General features: G+C 37.1%; 2 protein-coding genes across 3 annotated transcripts in view; one reads left to right on the top strand and one right to left on the bottom strand.

Moving 5' to 3' along the window:
- The window catches only part of LOC141900838 (uncharacterized), a 29767-nt gene extending 3731 nt beyond the window's left edge, over nt 1-26036 (bottom strand). Inside the window, exons 1-3 of the mRNA XM_074787884.1 lie at nt 23854-26036; nt 15204-15239; nt 13792-13924 (exon numbers count right to left, since the gene is read on the bottom strand). Coding sequence (XP_074643985.1) covers nt 13792-13924; nt 15204-15239; nt 23854-26036 — 2352 coding nt within the window. The remainder of the gene's footprint in view (nt 1-13791; nt 13925-15203; nt 15240-23853) is intronic.
- Nucleotides 1-27899, top strand: part of LOC141900402 (phosphatidylinositide phosphatase SAC2-like) — a 78837-nt gene that overhangs the window by 10001 nt on the left and 40937 nt on the right. The window lies entirely within an intron of this gene.

Raw genomic sequence — 27899 nt, 5'->3', positions numbered from 1 at the left:
AATTCCTCATTTTGCTTCCAAATATTCATTCATCTGCTGCTTGAGATTATATATTCATTTGTTCGTTGGTTAAGGATTTTTGGCCCAGAATGGGAAATAAGATTCTAAAGTAAAGCTGTTCGAGTGTAATGTGTCGGTTTGTCAGTGTGCTGATGCTATCATTCATGGTTTTTTGTCGTAAAAGTGTTCTGATTAAGTAGATGCCAGAGGCATGTCCTCCTCTAGTCTGGTTAATAGCATCTATGTTTAGAGGGGGTGATCGATATCCGTGCAATCTTGCGTACATTTTTTTCTAAATTTGACTATTTTCAGGGAGGTACTGATGATTGAGAATGTCGGCTTTTGCTTGTTGTTGCTTTGTGATAAATGGTAGTGTCTCAGGTTGGGGGCTAGTGGCATTATTGGCATTTCACGTCACATAGTGTTGATTGTGTATATTCTGGTGACCATCGATCATCGACCACGTTGTTTGCGCTAATCAACTGATTGCTCGTGATTAATTTTTAGCAGGTTGCTGGGCGATGTACCACTACGTTGCTTAGTCACTCAAAGGCATTATTGATAGTCTCTTAAGGTCTGAATGTCTCGGCCACCGACTCAAAACATCTTATTTTTTTTTCAGCTGCTTCAAAGATGTAGCTTTGCTCATTTTGAAAGGCAGTGCCCTTTCACTTTTGTTTCCATTTAAGCCTTCTTAAAATCCATATCTGAGATACTGTGTAATTCCCTCGATTTAGACATTGTGATTCCTGAATACCGTCTAAGCTTACAGTTGAGTTGATACCCCTACGTAACAATGTCCTACAACTTAAAAAGCGTGTAGAGTGTGATACGTTGAAACCTGAAATCTCAGGCAGCTTTTCGAATGGAAATATTTGTCGGTAAGGGTATATTGTTATTTTTTGAAACACCTATTGTTAGAAAGGTCTTGGCTACAAATAGATAACATCAGCCGAATACATTCCAAGCACAGTTTTCTTGGATGGAATGAGGTTGTCAGGTCTGATATTTCATCGTTTGACATCCCGCAATTTCCTCCGTTCAGGTAAATTTTTCCAGTTGCACCGAGTCAAGGCCAAAATTGTTACTTTACCAAATTGCCAGATAAACAGTTGGCCAATTCGGCTTGTTGATTGTTATTACCTAAAAACAACGTTGTCACGAGAAACCATTCAAAATAAGTTGTAAGTTGATGGGAGTTTCAGCACTGTTTTATCACATATTGATGGCTGCCCGATCGTTTGGTAAACATGATCACGTGCAATCAATCCTATCGTATGAATATTGAATTTGGAAAATGGTTGTTTGAACGATTCTTCTAAGACCCGAAGTGCAAATGAGACAATTTGGCACAAAGAGCCTCGTTAATGGATAAAAAATCCTTCAATGTCTTTGCTCATTTAACAGGCAAAATAATAACCTACACGTAACAAACAATTCAGAGATAAGCACTGCCATGCTGATTTTAAGGACGCTTTAGTGGTTGTTTTGTTCTGTATATGCATACCCCTTGGGCTTCTTGTCTGTTGAGTTACTCGATCAGAAAACCCATTGATTCATTTCCGGGCTGAAGTACACGCGTCATTTTCTCACAGGTTTATGTCTTGTAGAAGGGGACATTCGAATCGGTACTTCTCAATCAATCTTGATTTTTGCTGCCTCGCAGAAGCACCTGTGCAACCTGATGACAATCAAATGACTTTTACAAACCACATCAATCAAACAGGCGTTCTAATGAGTGTAGCTATAATGATGTATACACCACTTTTGTAATACGATGTTTGATTGCTTCGCACGCCTCACATGAAAGTGAATGTTCCCAAAATGTTGGTTTCACAGAAGACAAATGATACAAAGTTTTTTGCCAGTCTTATTTCTGTATGTTCTGTATTTTCACAGTCATGAACCTGTGGCACTTTTAATCCCTCTTGATGAAGTGAATATGTTTATTCGGACACGTCAAATTCTCGTTGCAGACTCTTATCCATTTCCGCGTCTCCTTTCTCTATATTTCATGAATTCATTGCTAAAATCTGATGGATGCATTTCTTAACTGAATGGTGAATGATTGATGATGATCTCGGTGCAATAAATAATATCTTCACTGATGTTTACCATGGTATGTTGTCAGTCATTTTATAGGATAGCGTATAACTGACCACTGCGTTCTATGATCACTCTGTATCCCATTGTAATCATGTACCAGTGGGTGGAATATTGAATATGGCTTTTTTTATTAGTCAAATAACCAGTGATATGAAGATATGATTGACTGTTGAGATGATGATGTCAGTGATATTATTAACTGCTATATATTGGACAATGAAAGTAAATCATGTGTACGGTTTCATTTGCCATGTCTCCAGTCGATATATTCATACTGACGTGTGACAGTCGCTGTTTATTTTCTATGATTCCAGTGTTTTTTGCTCCTACGCATCATCGAGGAGAAATTAATCATCTATAGTTCCAATAAGTTTGTTGTGTGAGAGAACTTGGAATATCGCTCGTAATTCTGAGGAAGGCATCTTAAATTCTATACAACCAATTAGTGTAATCAGGTATCTCAAACAATTGTCTCGGGTTTCAAATATTTAGAGACATTTTGACTTGATGTTTATTCCATCTGTTGCATCCCTTCAGATACTTCCTCGTTGTTTGCAAATAGTGCTCCACATCACAATAATGAATTTAGCGATTAAAAAGTTGAGAATTTGATCAATATATATTGTGAACAATGAAAGTTAAGCTTGAAATGTCTGTGATGCCATGACAGCTGTTACTGAAGGAACAATTTCACCAGTGTTAATGGTCACAGGGGATATTTACCATTGTCAGCTTGAGATGTTTTCTTCTGAACTTGCCCCGGACTCTGACAGAGCCATTAAGGCTTGTGTTGATTGTTTGGCTGATAATCCGACAACCTGTCTCAGGTTTCACCATTGATCGCTGTCGCAAGATTTTATCCCGCTGGTTGACAAGATTCCGTTGAAGAGAATTGCGTGAATAGTGAAAAAAAACGAAATGTCAAATGTAATTAAGATTCAATCGTTGATTATAGCTCCCGATGAATTTTCCACTTCTTGATTCTTACGCTCGGCCTTATGAATGTGTGCATTGCAAATTTCATTGATTTTATCAGAGGATATATGCGTATCTGACCAGAGATTATTGAGTTGCATCATAGCCGGCATCATCATATCACTTACTACCTGTCAATCCTCGCCGCTGGCTCTATACAGCTCAACCCTGGCTATTTATTCAGTAGATTTTGTACAAGTCTCATTTTCGCAATAAGCGCCCATATTATATTGATCTGCGTGATGTTCTTCGGGTAAATGCTCCATATTAAAACCAGCTCATACATACTTATATCGTCGAAGCATGACGATGGAAATGATAACGCTATAAGATTTCGCGAGATACTTCTATAGATTTTTCGATTAGATCATCGCATCGACAAGTAAAGCGTTAAGTTGGGCGACAAAGATTTTATGCATAAAATTTTCATCTTTCGCTTAATTTTATGTAAAAATTCACTACTCAGACAAAGTGTCTGTGAAGAAAAATTAAATTCAACACATGCCTGTCATTGTCTTCTCCAGGAACGCTTGTTGGATAACTGTAGCAGTACTTTGACGAAGACACGCAATCAATCTAAACTCTTAATTAGAGATTGTTCCTTATCTTCATTCACTTATTGGTATGAGTGGGAAGAACGTCCTGCTTAAATGAATCCAACCTTTTATATGAGTTAGTGTAAAATGATGCGCAAGTGTTAAAGTGGTTAGTATTCAAGGACACTGTATACATCTACAACACTAGTGAAACACATTTAGCTCAGTACTCCTCACGAATATTATTTTATTGTCCGCCATTCATTGCATTAGTTTGTTCAGTTTCCACCAATTGGTCAATTAACTGTGTGCTTGCGGAATGCCTTGATTTCCAATAACTTAATCAAAGATAGTGCGGACAAAACCATCAGGGAAGAAAATGCTTCTTCCGTCGCTATTTCCGACTGTATTTGCTTAAGGTCAGCGCAATGAACGTCGAACAAGTGGCGTTCCGAGTGCATACCTTTTAAAAGCATCGGCTGAGAATGGTGACAAATGAATACCAATTTTATGAAATGACTTATCGGAATTCATCGCCCTGTGGTGACAAAACAATACCGTTATTTCATTTTGTACAATTTGTATTATTCTTCTGATATTCATGCTGTTTATTCACGCAAAAACCTCATAATTGTGGCATATGCCAGACATTCCAGGTCAATTACCGATACAGAAATGAAATATTATTAATGGCATTGGCTGTAATCTCTTCTAGAAACGTGATAATTGTGTGTTCACCTGTCAGATTTTCATTTTTTATTATCTGCTTACCCACGCCTCTGTCAATAACTGTGTTCATCTGATCTGTAGCCAACAGACTGATTGTGTTTATTTTAATTATTCCAATCTTTGATGTGCACAGTATATGAAAAATCTCATATTTGAATCTGATAAATAGTGAACTGGTCACTTACCATCTATAGCAGTATGCGTAGAGAGGTGATGGTATAATGGATAGTTTTATTATTCTTCAGCAGGTTTTTCTAAGCGTTATATCTTTCCATTTATAGTGCACATTTTTTTGGTTTATGCATTCAACTTGTGGCATAGAAATTGCTGCATTTCCATCAGAATAACTAATGTTCTACGAGCCAATGACCTTAAATTGCCAAAAAATCTTGGTTAGTGGGCCGTTGAGAAAAACCTGCTTCAAAAAGATACGATAATGTTTTTCATCCATGGTGCAGACTGCCTAATTTGCGGAAAATGTGAAATTTGCTTATTCGAAATGCATCAACATTTGTACTATCTTGTAGGGTTGACTTGATTGTTCTGGTTTTCATCTTCAAGACAATCATGTCTATACATTGATCAAAAAACACGAAAACATGTTTCGAATATGAGTTGTGATTATTTGAGCAGTCCTTATTCCATAGTTTTTGAATGTAGTTACCATATCTGAAGGTGGTTGTGTCGATTCTAGATCTCGCTCGTCTTAAGTAATGTAAGACAAACATTGCAGTGCTTGAAATTTTGTGACCCATGACACAATCTTGTGTAAACCATTCACTTAGGCAATGAATAAATTACTCGCTTCAACTTTCAATTTCAATCTCAACACATTATTGACTTTCCAGATAAGTGTCATCTGTATAAAGGCCAAGGCTATTTTTTACTACATCATCCAATCAGGGATTTTATTAAACTCATTTTCTTAGACTGTAATCCTCCTCATTGATATTCTCGAAGCAGCAATGTTTGAATATCTAACATGTCTGCGCTGCAAGATTTTGTAACGCTAAGCCAGCTCATATTGTCAAAATGTGAATGAGTGCAGAGGAATTGTAGCCTGAACATACTGGGGTTATATTAAAGAAATTTGTTATGGTGGTCTTTGAAGTATTTCAGCATTCTTCGTAATTATGAAATTAAAAAATCCAAATTTTTTTTGTTTGTTTAATTTTAGGAAATTTTCCATTTGAAATTGTTTCGTTATCAGACTTGCTGACAAATGTGCCTGTAGAAATTCTTGAGAATGCCCTTGGAACTTAAAAGCAGAGTTCACTTATGTCATTGTCAGGGAAGGCTTGGTTAGCCATATGAAATAGCTGGACACCATGCATTCACTAATGAGCTGGAAGGGAATGAAAAATAGCACTATCATATACCATCCTAATTGAGCGAACTATGCACGCACTGGCGTAATGAATGAAGTCTCCTGAAGTCACGCAATTTGTGAAGTTCCTCTGCGATTGCTTGTTATTAATTCTATCAATAACATATGTAATGATATCGGTCCTGCCAGATTTTCGGTTTTAATTGGAAAATAAATTGTACTTTATAATTTACTACAGATTCAAGTACCGTACATATTAAAAAAGGTCACAGGGTAGATTTTGTAGTAGTTTTTGTAGCATCAGATGGAGTGTCATTTGAATTTCAAATGTGGTAGGAGATATGCCTAACGTTGCCTCCGCTTTTGTCGTAATAGTGTCACTCAACTGTGACACTCACTGTAATCTACAGATAAGCTCATTGGTAAGCTGACTGACGTATGAATGGTGTACGCATCACAGCGTCGTGCCTTGTCAAAGTTTTCATGGATGGAAATCACCTTTTGCAGTATGCGCTTAGTGTAAAAAAGAGTTGTGAATGGATTCCCTATAACAGTTCTGCCCCTCACTTTCTAATCTACAATTTAGACAAATGATGATCGTCAATTATATTTTTTCTACCTACATCCGTGACATATGCAATACCTGTAGCTTGACTGAATTTGATTAATGGATATAATTGACATGTTTACTTGACTTCCTATCACTTGTGACAGGATTGTTGATAGCAACGTAATAGAGGAAGGCCAATCTCCGATTTCACTGACATTGTTGTCCATCCTATTGATGGATGACCAGATACACCACGGAGGATAAGGGCAGTTCCTTCATTCCGTAAATTAAGCTGATCCATCCAGATTTGGTCATCCGGCATTTTGGCATTGACATTAAACCCAATTACAGCTTAGGCCTACATGGAAAAAAGGCAATTATCCTGAATCTTGCAAAAATTGCTCTGTTAGATCCCATCGGCATGTTGAGAAATCGTTTTTACTAGCCGTGCATCTATGTAGCTGAATTTTTCAATTCAACGATACCTGCTTCTACTATCATCTGTATTTCAGTTTCCAATTGTGCTTTTCATCTTAGGTTCAAGGTTTTGATGAAGCCTTCTCATAACCGACACTCTGCTTTTGCTGGTTGCTGATTGTATTCCACATATATGTCGATAAATCTCTGAAGGGTTGCCAATAAATATCAACAATAAGATTACAAACTGAGTTTGCCATCCATATGAATCAATAATCAGACAATGATCAGAATTGTGATTTGATTCAGTATTGAACGTATCTTTGGCTTGGTTAGGGGTTTATTTAGCTCAGGAAAAGTTTCTCCTCATCCTTTATTACATGATCATCTTCATTGTATTCTATTGAGATTTTGATTACTCAATCATTAATTCTCCCATGATTTTCATGTTGAGATTCTATCGTCATAATCTTCAGAATTCATCAAAACCTACATGGTTAGATAAGCCGCAATGACTCGAGCGATTTTGACCCAACAACTGTTCACACAACTGTTCACACAAATGCCAAATGGGGCCTGTTCGGACCAAATTTTAACACATGGGACAAATCATTGCGTGTAGATTGCAACTGCTTCCAGAAATGACTCGCTTCGCTTTGTTTGAGCATTGTTATGTATCTATTAGGCACGGGCTAAATTTGGTTCAGGCCTAATCCAGGCCAAATCATCTTTGTGTGATCGCGGCCATAGAATTGCATCCGTGCAATTGACTTGGATCATTCTCATTTGCATTAACATGCCTTTTCTGCCCACTTCCGTTGTATCTTTGAACTCCATAAATTACTCCAATCAAAGGTCTAATCTACAGCACTGTTCCCTTGCCAATGATTTGTGTTATTCCATTTGTGGTTGACAAAGCTTGACATTTCATTGGGAATTGAATCAGTTGTTTCACGCAAAATGACTGAAGTCGTTTTTAATACAGTTATTCGCTGCTCGAATTTTTCGCTTCCTTCATTCGTCTAAATGGCAGTTTTTCTTCTTCAAGTGCTATGGAGTATTCTTCAAGATTGCCTAGTGAATTCAGCTCTCACGAGGCCCTTCTGGCAACAATTGCCTTCTTTTGATCATGATTTCTGTGTGATTACGGATGTTTTTTTAAGTGTGAAAGCTTTTCATGAGCGCCGGTTCCTTCAAGAAGCTCCCTTGGGAAATAGATTTAAATACTTCGTTGAGATTGTCGACACTCAAATTTATGAAATGATCGCTGTAAGCTTAGCAGCGCCTGAACTGTATCTCCATCAGATCCTACAAACATTTCATTTTGTCGAAATATGTCGAATGTCATTTGATTATATTTCGTGCCAGGAGGAAAGTGAGACATCTTATTTTTACGACTGTGCGAATGATTATGTGCAGCTTTCGGCGAATTTTCAAAATCAACTAGAGACATAATGGTAGGTTTCATTACATGCAGATCGTGTCTGAAACCCTTGAACGAAGGTTTTACTTTGATGTAAGCGTTTTATTTTGGCTCATTCTGCATATTAAGAAAATTGCCAGGCTAGTACTGGTAGATGAAAATTCTCCCCATTGCTTCATAATCCCTCATTTTTTGACACATTAATAGCGCTATTTTGCTGGTAATTTTTGAATTATCTTCTGATTATCGAAGATGTTTCTCTCGTGATATATCGCAATGTCGTGCTTTCGATTCTGAAAAGAATTTGTCATGTGCGGTATACTGAGTTGATAGCGTTTAACATCTCCTCATTGTAAATTAATTTAAGATTGTCACTGTGTCACACTGCAACTCTTTCACAATCTTACCATGTTACGTATCAATTTTCTTTTTTATGTGTATCCTCGATTAGATTTTTTAGATGGCTGCCATAAAAGCATTTACCGAGTGAGAATTCAATCCTGGTTTTGTTTTAGGGAGTAGCGTCAAGCGAAAATTTCAAAATAGATCTATTGCTTTGGTAATAGTCTCGCTCAGAATCCAGTTCTCAAAGGACTTATCAATTAAGTCATGAAGTATACTAATAAGAAACGCAATTGTATAAGTCTAATGGTTTGGTTATTCTCGGGTGTAATAAAATTTGAATATGTAAGAAATGCCACTTTAAAAGTTCATAATTTACAATTTGGCAAATTGAAATGTTGACTGCTATTTACACATATGAACAATATTAGGACTGACTTTAAGCCAAATGTCTAAACATTTTCCCAATATTGCTAGAGGCACTCCTTTTTATAATCTATAACTTTCTTACTTTGCCTTGAGCTGCAGCGCATATTTCTAAAAATAGAGAATAAACTATCTTCTCAAATGGTACAAGAACTCATATGAAATTTTTCCTCACACTTCCCTGCTACAAGTAATGAAAAGATTTCGAATGCTTCATCAAAGTTCAATCTAATCGAAGTTGATGTGAAACAAATAAACATTTATCTTCCAGTGATGAGCGATAACCATATTGCTGCTATGGTTTTTATGAACAACGAAGACAATTATTCTTATGATTTCGCATTACGGGCTTCTCTTCTTGGGTCTCCCTCAGGAAAAAGCCCATTATAAGATTGCTTTTATTTCTCACAAAACTGATGATGATGTGCGGTTTCTGTTTGCTAAAGCTTATCATGTATAGTCGTGATGAATAGGTGAATCATTACTAATTTGTTCCAAAAAAAACTTCGCTACTGTTCATGAAAAATGACGTATCAATTCATAAAAAGATAGATTAACAGATTACAAGCATCAGATTGTCGCAGGTTTGCATCGCAGCATAATGGAAATACATCTATTTATGCAATTGTCGAAAACTATATGTTTGTTTTCTGGATGGATATACGAGACTTGTGATGTAGTCATCGGGAACGTTCTCTATACAACAGCCGGTATCAATACTGTCGTATAAATTCATTTCGGAGACTAGAAATCATCTATTGAATGCAGATTTTGATGGATTAAAATGTCAGTGAATGTGTATGATACGATGAGGACCGACGACGTATGTTTAATGGCCGTGATTTAACAACATGTGTGCATGTGTCGGGGCTTCGTGCGAATTTTGATGATGATATCAATCAGAAATCAAGTGTTGATTTCAGTGGCTTGAGGTTTCTTCAGTTTTACAACTGATAAATCCATTCAATGATGATCAATCAGTGGAAATTACGATATATCAGCCGGCTTCGGCTTTCTCGAGTAAAAGGTTTTAAGACTATATTACGCGATTAGTTGTCATTCTAGAAATCGAGATTACCTGACGCATGTTCGCCATTAGTATTATGATTTACTAGTTAGGAAATGGTTGTCATATTCCCCTCGCACTATATATTTATTCATGTTTGCCGAGTTGTCATTCGGAAGTTCGCGGTATGCATCTATCTCGATATCTAGATGGCCATCCATCAGATCGGAAAATTCAGGCTGCACTTTTTGGAATGTATCAGTATCAACTAGAGTAACGACTCGTTATTCAATGTCACCATTAATCTTGTAAAAACGTTGCCCATTCAGAGTTTATTTCAAAGGATAACCGACAAAAAATGGCATACAAATATCATTTAAGTGACTTGATAATATCCATACAATGATTGACTCCTTATGACCCGAGTGGTTCATCGTCGGGGGAGTTCGCTCGCATCGAACTATTTAAATTTGAAAGGATTTTTTTCGATAAGTTTTATATCATGTTTGCCACCTTCTGGTAGTCATATCCGTGGAAATGAAGCGGAAAATAACAGCCTCATATGACATCATTCTTATGTCAGTTATATCGTGGCTTGTTTCTGTGATGGCGATGTGTTGACTCTGCTTCAGCAATAACCGACACGAATTTCACCGAGGCAGCTGTCTTTTTGCTGAATTCCCCCTCGAGGTATCTGCTATTCCTAGCGCCTTAGTGTGTACAAAGAATACACGAGGGTGCCGATTTTCTGGTGGGTATTACCGACTTCGATTCCGTTGTGATCTCGCTCGGTTCATCTTATTAAACTCGTAGCAGGAAATTAGGGATTTCTATCCACAGATTGTGTAACGGGCCCTGCTCATCTTCGCTGTTGCACAGAAGTAATAAATTGGATTTGATTGAGCGTGTATTTTTTAGCGGTGAAATAACTTCACTGAAAAATGGCTGGCAAGTTTCCATATTTAACGTTACCAAATGATTATCTGGTGCTAGCCGCTCGAATTCCCTAAGCCTATGAGCTGGGTACAGTGTCCAGTTGTATTAAGCCGTTGAATGACACTGTTTAAACAGAACAAGACTCAACATCAATTTTCAAATTGGATTGCTATTCCTCGTGGAATTTGCCTGAGGTTGTGCACCATCCTTCTCTTGAGAATACGTGGAAGATTAACATCGCATTCTCACAAGAAATTGCGTGCCTATAAGGAGGGGTCATTATAAGGGCATTCGAGTCATCATGAAAATTGGTAGCAGCCCTAAATACGAAAACTCTGCATCTTTTTGTTGTAATAGGTGTTGGAAATCTTTTCTGGTAACATAATCACACTTCAAAGACATCATGATTTCATTGAACGCAATCCGAGGAATTTATTTTTTTGCAATTTTCAATTATGGTTTGCACCTGAGGTTTCAAAGCGCAGGTGTTTTCAACCCGTTTCTTATGCAATGTTTAGCAAAAACTGCTGTGCTTGTCTTTCTGTTGAAATAATGAATTGACTTTGAAAAACTAATCTGTAAAGAAGCACTCAGACCTGTGGTGTTAGTTCGGTATGTTAAATGAATCTGTTAATCGAAATACTTGGTTTATTCTTTGTTTTGTCAAGAATGAAGCAGTTAATGAGAAAATTTGCTAACTGCTAAGAATAGTTGATGAGTGGAAGAGTTTCCAAAGAAAGTGCCGCAAATTTACTGCGAATTAGAAATTTTATCCTGTGCCATTTTCCAAATATATATTCCATGGCTGGATTTGAGAATATTATCTGAATATTTGATACGTTCATTGCAAGCTAACATCAGGTCTATTTTAACACACTTTGTCAATTTGGAGGTTGAATTTATGTTTGATTAGTCCTGAAATTCTGGAAATGGATAATGATAGGTTGGAACGCTTCAGAAAACGTACTTGATAACACCATTTCACTGTTAAAACTAGCATTTCACGTGTTCTTGCTGACTTTTTTTTAGATGTAATTTTGAAGTGAACAATAGCTCGCTGTTGAAGGTGCATCGTTTCAGATAAGCTCGATTATAAATATTTATGGGTGTTTTTCAATGTTTGTATCTTTCAGGTAAGAAATGATGCGTTATTTATGGTCATTGATGGTCGCTTTGAGGTAAGAATGTTGACGACCACTCAACTGTGTGTAAAATTTTATTGCGCATTTATCTGCTGGTGCTGTTAATACCGTTTTGGGAGATGTGCTCTCCTGTGATAATGTTGATGGCATTTTGTTTCATCTTGCTGATTCATCCAGCATGTCCAGTTATCCTGCTCGTAAATAAAGCATTTCAATTGAAGTCGGTTGAATTAATTAAAGGAATGGCTATGGCTAGTTTGGTCACATTTTCCATAAGTTTGACCAATCATCCGATCATATGATTAACTTCATAACCGATGTAGCATTGTCGAGCATCAGTTTATAATGATCATTAAATCAGATATGTCTCGGCAAACTTATTAGCCACTCCTTGTGGATACTTGCTGAAGATTTCATCAGTTTCCACTGATAGCTCTTGTCAATATATGTGTCATCATGCTGTACTTGCATTAGTTAGCAGGCTGGCAATACAACCTGAAGAGGATATCCTTGTACATGCGTAGATATACAAGTTTGTGAGATAGTAGTCCTTTAAAATCAACTTTTTCCCAGTGACTTTCCATGTCTTACACCAATAGACTAATTGAAATCTAGCAATACTAAGCTGACAGCTCTCACAGCAAGTTTAACTCCGAATGTTATCACAACTTACCTTTTGAACTGGTAGCACTATTTTCGGCCTTGTGATACTATCTGATTGTATACCTAACAAATTTCACAGTTTTGGCTCCTACAACTGAAACAGCATTTATACCACCTCTTCAAAGCTATGCATATATGGTAATTTTTTAGCTATACTACTGCCCTATTCCAAAGCCTTGGTTTTAGTTTGAAATCTGATTCTAATTCTGACAGAGTTTCATCGGAACTGAACAAAAAGTGTTGAGTCAGCTGTGATGGAAATAACTTTTGTGTGGTGATTCTTACATTGGTAGATTTTTCCAAACCTGTCATACCTTGAATTGCATTGGCAAACTTGAAATTCAGATTTGATTTAATGCACGTGGAAATAGTGGTAAAACGGAATTAGGTTAATTTCCCAATGGAGCCAGATCAATTCTTGATAATTGCCCATCAACGTGATGATATTCAAAACATAAACTTTTTATGCCGTGTTGATATCTGATTTCATAATTCATTTCATATGAAAATGATTCCCGTAATATCTTCCACTCATCCACAATTATTACAGAAATTTTTATCTCACTGCAATTTTGAGTCCTGTTTAAAAAATTCAAAATATCATTTTTATATCAATATAAAAGAATCAAAATAACGTGAGTCATATTTCATACTAGAATGACGCCATTTTTTCACGTCGTAAATTGTTGTAAAAGCTTTTAAGAATGCCATTACTTTTCGAGTTATTAATTTTCATGGCAGCCCAGTGAAACCAGTTTGTTGCACGCATCAAATGGAATAATGTTAAAATGCAACAAGTCAAATCGATCATCTCGACACATGCAGGTGCTTTCTGCTGATTATATTATGAGAAATATCAATCTTCATTTAGATGTCGAAGCTCAAACATCGGCAACTGATCTTAATACTTCGATTGATTTAGTCATTTTCTTTGTTGCAGTCCCAACGGACCAGTTTTCTTAGAATGAAAATATACCCATGAGTTACTCAGTCATCCAAAAAACAAAAAAGTGAAAGCTGAAAATGTGCAACAGAAAAACTGCTTTGACGTATATGTAGTCTTCTGTAATGTGTTTGCGGTGATGGCTTGCTTGGTTGCATGAAAAAAGGTTATCCACTGACATTCACGTAGCGTGGACACAAATCTCTTAGCTAAATATTTAATAATGAGAAAATGGGTTTGCTGGTTTTCAGTCCATTGCACTGATATTACCTGAGGATGGACATTCAGGATTCTCTCTTTCTCTCGCTGGGCTTTGATTGTACTGTCGATGAATGGTATTTGGATTTGTGACCAGCCGGTTTGCTGCGGCGTGACTGCCATTCCGATACTTCGTTTACATAAACTATGATAGTTGAGTTAAGACATTTACTATATCATCGACACAATCACTGTTAGTCAGGCCGTTAATACGGAAGCGCGCAGTGGAAAAATCATTCTCTACGTCGCCGTAATGTTCCACAGTAAATCACGTTGGACCTGTAGATTCACCCTAGTCAGTAACCATCCAATACATACGAACATCAACAGTTTCAAATGCGGTATCGATAAATGCAACTACGAAATTTCATGATAAAACTCGGTTTTAGGATGATAATATCTGCGAATAATAGATAGACGAATGTACGCATTCTTTTGAAAATTAAATCATGAACACGATAGATAATAAAAAAGTGAGTCATACTACTAGATTTGACTATTTTCGATTCCTTGCTCAATTAATGAATGCTGTATTTGATTGGGGGGATGAAGCCGATATTTATTGCAGTGACTAATCTTTGCCGATCATTTCTTGTCGGATTACTTTGAAGATATATCATAATTAGCTGGCGCATTCTCCGTGATCTAACTTTGGGACTAACTATGCACTTCTAAGAACATCTCTTTCGAAAGATTGTCATAAAACCTAATGCTCATTTAATGTCATTTGGTATCTTGTGCCCCACGTTGAAACGAGAGCTAAGTTAGAGGAGTCAATGGGTGCAATTCTCACGCTCAGTCATAATTGATTTCATTGCAGCATTTTAAAGATCGCTACGATATACAGTTTTACGCCGGGACATTAATGCAATCTCTTATCTTCGAGAAACTGAAGAAAATAACCATAATTTGCTATTCAGGATTTGTGACCAGCATCAATCCTTGACAATAATATTCAGAGATATTCGTATTGTTAAGAAAACCTTCCAACTGAATGAATGCTTATTCTCTCAGTTAGTGATATTAACTTTCTCCATGTACGCGCTTTTATCTATAACTAATCATTCTTGTGTCATATTTCAAGAAATCCTGTAGCACCGTCTATTACACAGACATGTGCAATGTTCAATAAATAGTGTCTAAAAATACATGACATAATCTTTGGTGATACTTCAAAGAAAACGTAGATCCTTTTTTTGACGTTCAAAGGATTGGTAATGAGACCTGTGTTTTTGCCTCTGAGAGCTGAATGGACCACACATTAGGGAGACACAAGTTGCATAAAATGAGTTATGCTAGTGTGAGATGAGTTGGATTAGAGAAACATCCTACAACATTACCGTAATGGCCAAATGACTGTCAACCAACAGTTTATGTGTCTGTGGCCGGAGAAAAAAACATCGACCAAGCTTGTGCAATATTACCCCCAGGGGCGAAACCAGGTGGGAGCACGAGCTCCTGTCGCAACTTTCGGGGGCAATTTTTCCACCCATAACTGATAGAGCAGCAGCCCTAAGACTTAGCTAGACAAGTCTCAGGCAGTGGCAAAAGCAGCTTATGTCAGTTGTGACTGGGTGAGACAGCCCTGAGAAAGTAGAACATGTTCGACTTGTTGCGACTGGCAGTCTCAAGGGCGTGCAGTTGACAGGTCTTCGCAACGCGATTGTCGCTGGCAGTCGCAGAGAATATAGTCATTGGCAGTCGCAAGGCTGACCTTCACTTGGCGTTAGTAACATCAATTATTATGCATCAACTTTAATCAAATGCAGTAGGTAATGGAAGGATCATCCCCTTAGTAAATTATTCAGGATACGTAGCATAAAATTATATTTCAAAGCTCTCCCTCGATTTCAATCCTCATATAGAAACATCAACATCTGAGCGCATTGAGAAAGTAAGAAGACCATCTCAGTATGAGTAGTTATAATCGCCTTCATTTTGCACCAATCCAAACAACAAGGATATGGTAAGCCACTTATTGAAAACGTACCGATTAATTGGGTCTAAGATTGTCTGAAGGAGTGGTGAACAAGGGTTAATGAGAGCAGTCATATATCAAAATTGTGCTGTGCACGCATGATCGGTCACAATAAATGATCGGTTGTGAGTAAGCATTTGTCCGTTCGCACATCAATGTCATTTATTCAGTTACGTAGATTGTTGTCAGTTAATAAGAAACTGGCTATTCCCAGTTGACTGGTGCTTGAATCACAGTATTTTGTCAACTAGATTAGATGATGCCCGTTTTCTGTCTCTTGAGATCCAGGATCATAATCCCGACGAACTTATCATCCCGAGTATGAATTGTATTTTCATAGTTCAGAACACGGACAAGAACTTTTGCTTGCCAAAGAAAAACATTAGGAAATGAATCTTCATGTCGCTGTAGATGACTTCCAGAAATCATTTCTTGAAATGTTTGTTGAGCTCTTCTTCATTTCATTTTCTCAGCTTGAATTTCAGTTGTTATGAGTGTAAATTGATGTGCAGTGTTTACTCATCAATCCAACACACTGTTACATATTTTTTTATTTTTTGCCCATCAGTTTTTATCTAGTTGAAATTAATCGAACAATCTAAAACCAGTTTCCTTTACCACATAAGTAAACAGATTAAAAAACAAGACAGTTGACAGGCTACGATTCTGATAGCCCCCTATTCAGCTCAGTCTTGACATGAATTTGACAGAAATGTCATTAGTAATCAATCCCCACGTAGATTAGTTCATTCATTATGCGATTACGTTGAACATGTGTATATTGAAATTTGAACAGAAACTCTGAAAATTAGCTGTCACAAGCATCTGCTCATGAGTTCAGTTAATGTTTAATGTGTCTATTTGTATGTATACCTTATTTCAATGTTTGTCCCCAAATTTGGGTCTTTGTTGTACATCGCTTAATTTCCTGGTAAATATATAGCAATTACTCTTGCCATTTGATAACTAGGTATAATTTCAATGACATCCAGTCTTGATATAGTATATTGGTCGTCACTTTTGAAAATGGTCAGCGCAATGTCTGGAATTGGTTGATTGACAGTAGGTTAGTCCCCTTTTCTAACCTGCAGATCTTTCCATCAGTATCTTGCTTGTTGGTAATTCTTCCTTAGATCAAGGAATTTCTAAATCAATTTGAGACTTTGTGGAATCAAATGACTTTCATCTAATGAGGGCTTAAGACCAATAGTATTTAGTAAGCTCCACACTGACTGGTCGCGCAGTCACCACCTTTGCTAATAATTCTTATTACTTTTAAAAGCAGAATGCTGTAAAATTGCTCGGTGCTGTAAATTTCAGTTGATATCGGCATCTCTGTAAATACTAAAACATCAAAGACACGTGTGGTAAATTGTGTTTACTCGTATTGGCCTAAAGGAAGAACTTCACAGGACAACAAGGAATAGAAAGTTGACCAAATAAGACCTTTGATACGGTCGCTTGACTTAATATGCTGTGGTATGAGATTGCAGCGAGTTTTCCGCCATATTTCTTAAGTCGGTGCAGCATATTCGAAGATTGCTTTCTGGTGAATGGTATTCACTTCAATGATGAGGGGGGATAAATGTGATCACCATCCCGTCAAGAAAATTGATTTCGGATCGCGGTGTTTCCCGTCCATGTCATGAACACGGCTTCTATGAAATGACCAACGTCACTTCCATTGATCATGAAGGAAACACGAAATAATCTTATAGGCCCCGTGAATGATAAGATAGTAAATAGCCCAGCAGGCTCTGATGATTTTGTACGTTCCATTGTTGTTTGGTTGATGAGAATTGTGGTTTTTTATTCGCAGCTCTTTTTGTCTCCGATAAAAAGATAACTGCAATTCCAGCTATTGGGCCAATGATATCAATAAACTATTCTGGTATTAGTTCTCGGTGCATTGGTATAGATCCTTCTACTTTGTCTCTACTTTTTTGGACCGCATTGACCATTTCATCTTTCAGGCAACCTAATTTTCTATCCACTTTATTCTCTCCAGGCTGTTCTTTGATCCTTTAGATTTTTCTTCCGGAATATCGTCATATCGGCCATTTACCTTACAGTATTCTCAATTGATCACGAATTACATGCACCTAGCTATAGATCCGGCCCATGGGTCTCTTGTTTACATTCTACTAAGCCAATTTAGATTTCAGTACATAGACATGATCAATATAAGGAATGACAGAACTCTCGATATCAATTGTCTGTTCACGCTTTAATGACAGATTGATCTTTGGAGACTATGCAAGTACATGGATTCTTTTCATCAAAGAACAGTGCATGATAGAAAAGAATTGTCTGATAATTTCGGAAAGAAGAGGGTTAATTGATATTCTCATGTTCACTCAGGAACGTGGTTTGGCCTTAGGGAACCTTTCCTTGTGTGTGCCCAGCAAAGTTATTGAGGATGAAGACAGCTGGTCAGGGTTGATGCATTAAGTGAATGTTAGCCATGAAAAATTGACTGGTTATCAGTATGCTATAGTGCCACTATTACTTACTGACAGAAATGGCATTAATTAGACAGCCTACCAAAAACCCTGTTTGGAATCAGGTGTTTTTCAGTAAGTGTCTGATTGCCATGAATTCTATCTTCTGGGCATCAATACACTGGTGAGTGATGTCGGCAATGACTAAGTTCTTCAGTTATCGATGGAGCTTACTTGGAAGTTTTGTACAATAAATGACACGTATCTTAGCTACAGCTGTGTCTGCGTGTTAAAAAGGTTAAGAAAATGTGAATAAGCCTTTGATTGTATATATTTACGTGCCGGGAAAGGGTGGTTGATACACCGTTTTAGAGCTAGTCTTGTGTGAAAATAATGTGTAGTTGTTTCTGAGCTACAAGACAAGGGAGGTGTCCACAAATTCAAGACTCACTGCATATTCTCAGCTGCAGGCTTCAACATGAAATATTCGATATGTCTACAGTTTGTTGCGCGAGTGTGTATAGTTGTTACTATCACCGGACACACAGGGGAATGGGTAAAACAACCTGATTTATCTATCTTCACCTGCGGAATAAAGCGTCACATGACGAATCTATCATATTGACTTCATACATGATTGCAATTTTCTCTGCGCTCTAATGATTGAGATATACCAAAAATGCTAGTTTACTGCTGGCGAATAAGAGCTCAAAGCTGCAAAGGTCGTTGCGAAAGTCATTCCAAATTATCGCTTATGTCTACTGGTAGTCAGTAACCTGTCTGTGGTTTAGTTTCACAATCGGATATTTTCACAAACCACAGTCAGGAATGGGAAGGTCATTTTTGTATGAAATCTTCGTCAGCCAATTTGACTGACGAGTAATTTGCCTGGCATTTCATTGTCTCTTAAGATATCCGTCTATTTTTTGTTGTTATCGACGCACAACAGATTCGTAGTTTGTCTGATACCTATAACACCTCACCTGACGATCTTAATCCATGTGCAAATCGGCCGTAAAGTGAGAGTAAATTTCCGTCGGGTCAACAGCTGCCATTTTGAAAATTACTGGAGGTGCTGGCACCTGTGGGTTGAGGCGAGGACAACAGCACAAACTAACGAAGCGAAACGACGAAATTGAAAAAAATTAAGAAATCAACACTTATTCACATTTTTCTTTTACCAGAATTTATTATTTCATGATTTATTATGGAAAACACGAAGATTTGAAATATAAGTTGGAAAACCATCAAAAATAAAAATTGTCGTTTCGTCTCGGAAGTTTTATATAAATCCTTGTAGGTCCCCTTGTTTTATCATGCCACATGTGCAATACAGAGAAATGGCGGCCAATGGCGAAATTGGTGGAGAAATTAATTAATTTCTCAAAATAATGTTGATTAACCACTCGAAACATACATAAAATTGGATTATTTCGAAAGGTACCTGTGTTGGTTTGTGAATTAAGCCATTAATTGTGGACTGAAGTGAATAGAAAGTATACTTTTGAAGTGTTACTTTTTTCAACCGTGTTTTGGTCCTTGTCATCCCTAACGTTGGTATAAGCCCATCCGATTATAAAAAGCTTACCACCAACGATTAGGTAACTAACTAGTCTACTGGATAACCTCCCCCGATCGATGCAATTTCAGAAAAAGTCAAAAAGACTTTTGTTTGAGGAGTTCATATCAATTTAGCTATTCATAGATTTTTCGGAATTTCATTGATGATGTTGGACATAGAACAAGATGATCATGATTTTTCTCTGGGGAAAATTAATCAAATAACTGGAATTCATTATAAAGGCCATTGGAACATTGATTAATTCACTTAAACCTCGTGATTTGCTGCATTCATTTTATTGCTGGTCATCTATCACTTTGCAGTATTTCATTGAACGAATTAATTTTCCTTCACTGCGCTTGTAATAGACCTGATTCTTTGGTCTTGGAAAAAAGTTTTAAGAAAAAGAAGCTAAAAGTATTGACAGATAGGAAATGAACTTTCTTATCTGGTCTATTGAATTAGAAATGACTCTTTTTATTTCGGAGAACAAAATCCCATCTTCTTTGTGCATATATTATTAATTCAAAGGTTTAATTACTACATATCTAATCAAATGGAAATTCTAATATGCGATATCACTGTTGATGGCAAGTATGGTATCAATCCCAATCGATTTATTTTTGTAATCAATACTTTGTCTTTGGACTAACAGTAATCATTTTGACAAGGGATTTCTTATCATAGTCACAGTTAAAGGAGAGATACGAATCTTCTATTTCTTTATCATAGTCACAGATTTTATATCTGAATTTATATGTTTGTGTGGTGGTTTTATGGCTCTATTTCATAATGAATATTTTGCCACATTAAACGTTAAAAAAGACTTGGCTGCAGCCAGCATCACATAGTTAAGTGTTCCTGGATAGGATATCTGTATATTTGATGATAAAATGAATCATATACTACAGTTATAATCATTATGGACTGTTTCGTTCATGTTACTACATTACCTGCGGGATGCAATGATGACCTATTACTAGCAGCTACCACTGATATTATCATTTGTAAACAGATCACAAAATTTGTGGATGACATTTTGATTGTTCTTTGAATCTAGTTCTTGTAGATATTTTTTTCTAGTCATACAATACGTTGCTCGATTAAGTCACTTGATACATTTAGGAATCATCATTCTTGCTGGCATTTTGATCGAGATCATGTTGCCACAACTGGTGATTTTTAACTGTAAATGATATTACACTTACACCAGTGAGTTATGACTGATTCCGAGGGTGTGCTATGATATTGGGAGCCTATTATCATTGCAGTATGCAAGATTATAGTGTTTACTGCCTTGTTACTTTTTTCAGTATGCACCGGCTCTGTTCAGAAATGATAGACTCACAGTTTTGCGATAGAGAAAATTATTGCTCCAGTCCGAAGCATCGGTGTCATCAAATGTGGAAATAACATTTGTGTAATATGAAAACGAAAATTGAGATCATGTTTGATTTATTAGATGCAAGAATGAAAAATAGGTTCAGCGTACAGGATTAGTTTTAATACAGGGGGATTATAAACAAAAACTAATAATGCATCATCTAAAGATTCTTCCCTTTAATCCAACCTTTCAACAATGATGTATATCGTAGAAAATGGCGCCAGAATGGCTTATAACCAAAACATCAAGTAAAACTTTTGAAGTCTATATTTCAGTTGATGAAAGAATCATTGATCTTTTTTTAATCAAATTCATCTTTAATTCTTTAATCAGTGTCTGCCACATTGATTTTTGCCATCACCTGCTGTGGATGTAGTTTTCTGTTTCTTGCACGTAAATCTCTCCTGGGTCCAATCATGTGTCGTGAATGTTTGTATAGATTTTCGGATTTATCCGAGCTGTACAGCTTTAGCCGGATTCAATCTTAATCGACCTACCATTGGTTCATCATAATGAAGCATAGCTTGTCTCTGTATCATCATTGAAGACTATTTATATTTCAAGGCTTCAAGTTCTCTGGGTTATATGGCAGGAATGGAATATACACATTCCGCTTTGTTGTATGTTAATCAGTTATTGACATGTAAAGGACCCTCAGCGCAGTATTATTGGACAATTCTGTGCTCATTTACTTAAAGGTTGCTCTCATTTCCTAACAATCAACTAATTACAGTGGACAACTAACGGAGATACAATCATTTATTACTAGTGATTGAAGGTTATATAGGTAAAACAGATTGATGCTTACTTACTCTCCATATGTACGCAATAATTAGATTTTCATTCATTGCTCAACCACCTGTGTCATCCAAGCTTATGACCTGTCTAAAACTATACGCGCAGATAAGTCAGAATTTTATCGAGTATCATAAAATTTCTCGCTGAAGCCACAAAGCCTCGGGTTATTAAGTTCATTCAGTTTCACGCGGCTTCAATTTTCTTATTTTGGAAATGTCAATTTTCTCGTTGAAGTGAATTTTTCCAGCAGTTGGTTATCAAGGTCTCTCTAAAGACCGTTGATTGATCTAGAGTGAAGCAGCAATTCTGTCGAAAAAATGCCCAATGGTATTGTCACATTGATTGGAAAGAGCTTTTTCATCGTCAGTGGAAGTCATGGATACATTCATTATTAGTACGCGGTGTTTTTTTCTCATTGATGATTAAAGAAAACGAGCCTAGCACCATCCTATACCATTAGCATTCGATTAATCCAATCTACATCCATATTCGATTGATTGCAATAAGAGATTAGAGGTGTATGCATTCTCACAATCTGTCAGGGGATGAACCCTGGATTATACGCATATTTTCAGAGGGATTTCTAAATCTTATTGTGATAACATGTGACTGATCGGAGAAGCTGAGGTTGCGTTACAATACGTATCGATATGATTGTGTCTGATGTTCAGAATATGAAGGACAGACACTCCGTCTCATACACCATTATCTGATGAATATCATGCAAATTGTTCTCCTGGAAAAAGGGCATATAAATCAATAATTATCAAACGGATTGAAATTGCATGAATCGTTAGTTATATCAGCGGTAATTAAACGAGGAAAGCAGATGTAAAAAAACAGTGTTTGAACGTGTTCACTAGGAAAATATTACTCAAAGAATTATGTAGGAAATAAATGAAGTACTAGATGAATGAAACAGAAAAAGTTAATCGTAAATGAATTATTTGGTGCCTTGGAAAAAATAGAATGGAATAACCTGCCAATGTTTCAATGGCTGAATTATGGGTTTTGTAATGGGTAATTCTCGAAAACGATGGCAAGTTTTATGAAAACTATCATCGTGATGCAGAGAATGAAAAAATTTTGAAAAAATCATTTGAGGTTACTTGGTATCAGATTTTGTTGAACCTTATCCTAATGGATGTGCGGGAGATGTTGTAGGGGTTTTTTTCAATGAATTTCTATTAAAAGATACCTGATCGCGTGGGTGCTATTCGCAATCGCTGTTAGAACCCACACATCGCGATGTTTCAACATACCCAACGGTTACAACATTTTAAAAATGCCAACATTGAAACTCATTAATGCTACGCCTGGAAATCTACTGCCCTCCATGAAAATTTATATTATTCTAGGTGACTATCAAATTCACCAGCACATATCTAATACTCAATAAAATCATTTATGAAGATCTATCCATGCGAGATCTGAATATGAAACCAGATGTGTATTATCATAACTGGACTCTTCGATTTATGATGGTCAGTCGATTCAGATATATATGCTTAGTTTTAGGATGTTACTCATATCCTATATTTATGTAATAAACTCGATGATATTCCTTGCTGCGCGAGACAATCGGCGAGTTCAATTTTCAATGGTAAAAAAACAACAAAGGCATTTCAGAAACATAATCAGCTTTTTAATGATATTTCCATTAGATTTACTTACATGTTATATTGGAAAGTCCTCCAGAATAAAGATCATGGCACCAGATTTACGAGGGATCAGTAGCAAATGAAAATAGTTTTATTTACACATTTTGCAGGGTTTTTGTTCTGCGTATGTCACAATGATTGGCACAAATATAGTCACAGTAGTATTTTTGTAAAATGTGTCCTTTATCTGTACATATATTGTCTATTTCATGCCCGCTTTCGCCTTCTTCGGTTTGATGAAACAGCTGCATAGCATCCGATAAAAAGCACGTCGGAAATCCTCGTTGAAAATTGTATACAACAGTGGATTTAATCCAGAGTTTGCATATCCGAGCCAGATAATGAAGGCCAGCAGATTCGGATTCAACTCTTGACAATTAGCGCATAAACTACGTGTTAAATACATGATTGTAAACGGCATCCAACAGATGAAAAAACACGAGATGATCATACCCATTCGTTTAGTCGCTCGTTGCTCGCGTTTATCAAATTTGCGAAAACTTGACCGCAGTCGGTCGCGTTTGAACGGATTGCCTTTCGGCGGTAAATTCGCCGGTTTTTTCTTCTTGCCCTCTTCGTCCTCGGTAGTCGTGCCTCCGTCGTGTTCGCCGGGCACCTGATTGTTTTTGTTCTGATCGGAGAGCGGGTTCCGCCTCGGGCCCGACGACTGTTTTTCTGGCTTCGTCATCAGCGTAACCTTTTCCTGGTCACTTTGCGACTCTTTGTCGGTCGTTTCACCTGTGAATTTAGATGATGGGTTAGTGATAACTAGCGTATCGCTGTCGGTCGCTTCCGTCGTAGACATGACTCCATTGCGTAGTTCCTGCCGCAAAAGAGTCGTACACGTGTCCTTCTCGGAGTAATAACCTTGTGAATTTGTAACTCCATCGGAGGACAAATCATCTTCATCTTCATCATCGCTTTTAATATCGACATCGGGTGAACTATCCGTACTGTAGGAAAATAATAATTTGGAATCATCCGGTTTGGTATTTTGTACTTTAGAGATGGTATTAAGTTCGATTGCTTGCGGTGGTTGGACTTTTTGAGATGTTTGCGCGATGCTGGCTTTCTTCGAGCCGCCTCGCCGGTTTTGATGGTTTTTCATGTACGTGCGATGCAGCTGCTTCGAACGTTTTCGTATGACGATGAAGATTTTCACGTAAAGCAACACCATCAAAAATAACGGAATTATAAAAGATCCCATCGCTGAATATATGACGTATTCTACATTCGAAAACAGGATGCACTCATACTTTTGGGTCGAATTATTAAACTGATAGTTAAGACTTTTGTCCTGCCATCCGAACAAGGGTGGAACGGTCACAATAATAGAAAACACCCAAACTAACGTAATATAAATAGATGCTCGTTTTATGGAACGTTTTTCTCGATACCAAACTGGAAACGAAGTAGCAGTAAACCTATCTAGAGCGATCACGCACAAACTCCAAATCGACGCTGTACAGTAAAGCACATCTATTGAAAGCCATAAGTTACAAATCACTTCTCCGAATATCCAGTGACCGAGAACGTCATTGACTAGGGACAGCGGTAATACAGTTAAAGCGAGTAAAAAATCGCACAACGCTAGATTCCCGATCAGATAGTTCGACATCGTTTTAAGGTTTTTGAACTTACCGAGCGCGATTAACACGAGCAAGTTCCCGAACATCGTCCAGCAGGTCAAAATACCCAACAAAATCACGACGACGATCATTTCTCCGAGGTAATACTGCAGCGAAATAACATAATTTTCACCGATACGGTGTCGTTGGTGAATGCCTACTGTCAAATTACTAACCGTCTGGTTAAGTACGGATACATTACTGCTATAATCCGAGTAATCTCTCGCATTACTAGTAAGATTATTCACATATCCATCCAGCAGAATTGTTGGAACTGTCACATTTCCAACTCCGTTTAGACTGACAGATGTCTGATTCGGGTAATTATCAGTTAGATTATTGGTCAGCAATTCAGTTGTGATGTTCACTAAACTTTCAGTAACGCTATCAGTGAAATTTGAGATCGCCTGTGTAAAGTTTTGCTCACCTGTAATTGTATTTTCAGTTCTATTTAAATGATCGCTAAATCCTATTTTATTAGTCGTATTGCCGGCAGTTTCTATGGATGCGATTTCATCGTGTAGGTATTCCGCTAAGTCCGTAACATTGTCGTTAGAATTCGTGAAATTTTCATTTTTTGCGAGATATTGGTTAAGATTTTTACGATCCGAATCGGAAGGATTATGATTTCGTTGACCATGTATAGCGGTAAGGTTTCGCCTGTTGTTTGAGCCGTTCTGTGCACCATCTGTAGAAGTTAGCGGTGTGGATACAACTAGAGCACCACTTGCCGTGACAGTACTACTGCTGCTTTTGACAGTACTATTAGTCTCTGGTAGAACGAGGGATGCGTTCAACATTGCCATGGTAGCGTTATAGACGCTTGTAGAAGATTCATTCATTTTTATTTCGATACGTTCCCCGAATTTCTGAGCTTCGCAAATAGTTCTTTTATCGAGTGATTGTAAAACCGATTAAAGTATTTCCATTGTCGATTATTCTTGAAATGAAATGTTTTTCGACGTCCGATGAAGTTATATAGGATACAATGAATCAGAAGCACATTCTCATCTTCTACGATGAACAAAAACTGACGGTTATTTTGTTGAATTTAAAAACTGAATTCCATTCTAAACTCAGTCGGGAAATCAAACGCTGTTTTTGTTTCCGGACTCAAACTTCCCATTGAGAAATGTTGGTAAATCATGATGACATCGTGTGTTGGTTTAATCCATCAGTTTAATATATCGCCGTGTAGATTAAAATGATCATTGTAAAGTCGAATCACGTTTCAATAACTGTGTTTCATTCGTACAACCCAGTTAATCCTGAGAGGCGAGACCCCGATGATGGGATTAATCTCACAATCTGTAGAGAGAAAGAAAAGAAAGATTGATTAACACAAAATGCCACTAAGTTGCAGTTTGATTTTACTTGCTTCCCGCAGCAACGCGCAAGTCTGGACGATTGTACTGTAGATGAAATCAGTGTTTAAACTATAGTTTCTATTGTTCACATTAAAAGTGAAAACGTATTGATCTTCAATGTAATCATTTGAAATATTACGTGATGTAGTGGACATGTGTGACAGCTATAACATTGACTAGTTGAAACAAAGGATTTTCAGTTGTAATTGCATTCAAATTCCTCAGTCTTAAATCGCTGGATGATAGCGCCCACCCCTTAAAACCCTCTTAAATCATTTCAATTTTGGTTACAAACCTCAATGAAATTCCAGATCACGTTCAATAAATTCTTGGAATCGATTAGTGTAATAAAGGAATATAAACCTCTCTGAATACGTGATAATTTTTCGAATAGTTTTCTCATTGCTGTTACAACTATTTACTTAGTATCTCGTCATGAAAAACCATGAATTGAATGATGTGCGATTGAATTGCATTTCGTCTGACATATTTCGAGGGAATTTACTATTATAAATTGGTCAGCTGGCTTACAATGAGTGACAATGAGAGATTATCTATAAAGTCAGCACTGGAATTCGCTGAAAAAACCGATGCATCATGATCCTCTGTTCCACAACTTCTTGCTTAAACATGATAAGAATCTTACACAGAAGGAGAGCACAATGTGATCAATCTTGAGTAGTTCTTTTTTTTCTGTTTAACATTCCAAGATCGCAGTTGTCATACAGGCTAGAATGAATGCTTTTCTCGTAGTCATTGTACGGGTCACTATTTCCCTTAGAAAGAGCATTGATCCATTTTCTTTCGAGAATCGTGATTCTTTTTCATTTCCATCGCGGGCGAAAAACTGAAGAATGAGTTATCGCAAGTGAACCCACTCAATTTTCATTTGAGAATTTCAGCTATACTGATGGTATATCTGGTACGAGATGAAGTAGCATTGAACGACTGATTCAAATCATGATGCTCGAGGTGTACATCCTAATCAGTACCGTGTACTGTCTGATCAGTAATTAATCAATTAATTGAAGAAATGCCAATTTCTCAGGTCATGCTCACGATTCTAAATAGAACAACAACTTCATGGTTACCTTTCAGCAATAGTATCCCCTCAGTTGGTTTTCAGACCAGACAGTTACGATAATCCATAGACTCACTGATTGACTGTTGCTCTACTAAAATGATTAGTTCAGATGGGAATTTCGAGACAGACTCTGGTCATTTTGTGGCGAATTTAAGCCGATCAGTGATTAAGTTATATTCGAGATAATGAATTCTGAATTCAGCAGTAACGTGTTTACA

Source organism: Tubulanus polymorphus, chromosome 2, assembly GCF_964204645.1.
Source record: "Tubulanus polymorphus chromosome 2, tnTubPoly1.2, whole genome shotgun sequence".
In the NCBI taxonomy this organism is placed as follows: domain Eukaryota; kingdom Metazoa; phylum Nemertea; class Palaeonemertea; order Tubulaniformes; family Tubulanidae; genus Tubulanus; species Tubulanus polymorphus.
The sequence above is the reverse complement of the archived record's forward strand: the minus strand, read 5'-3'. Positions and strand labels throughout refer to the sequence as shown.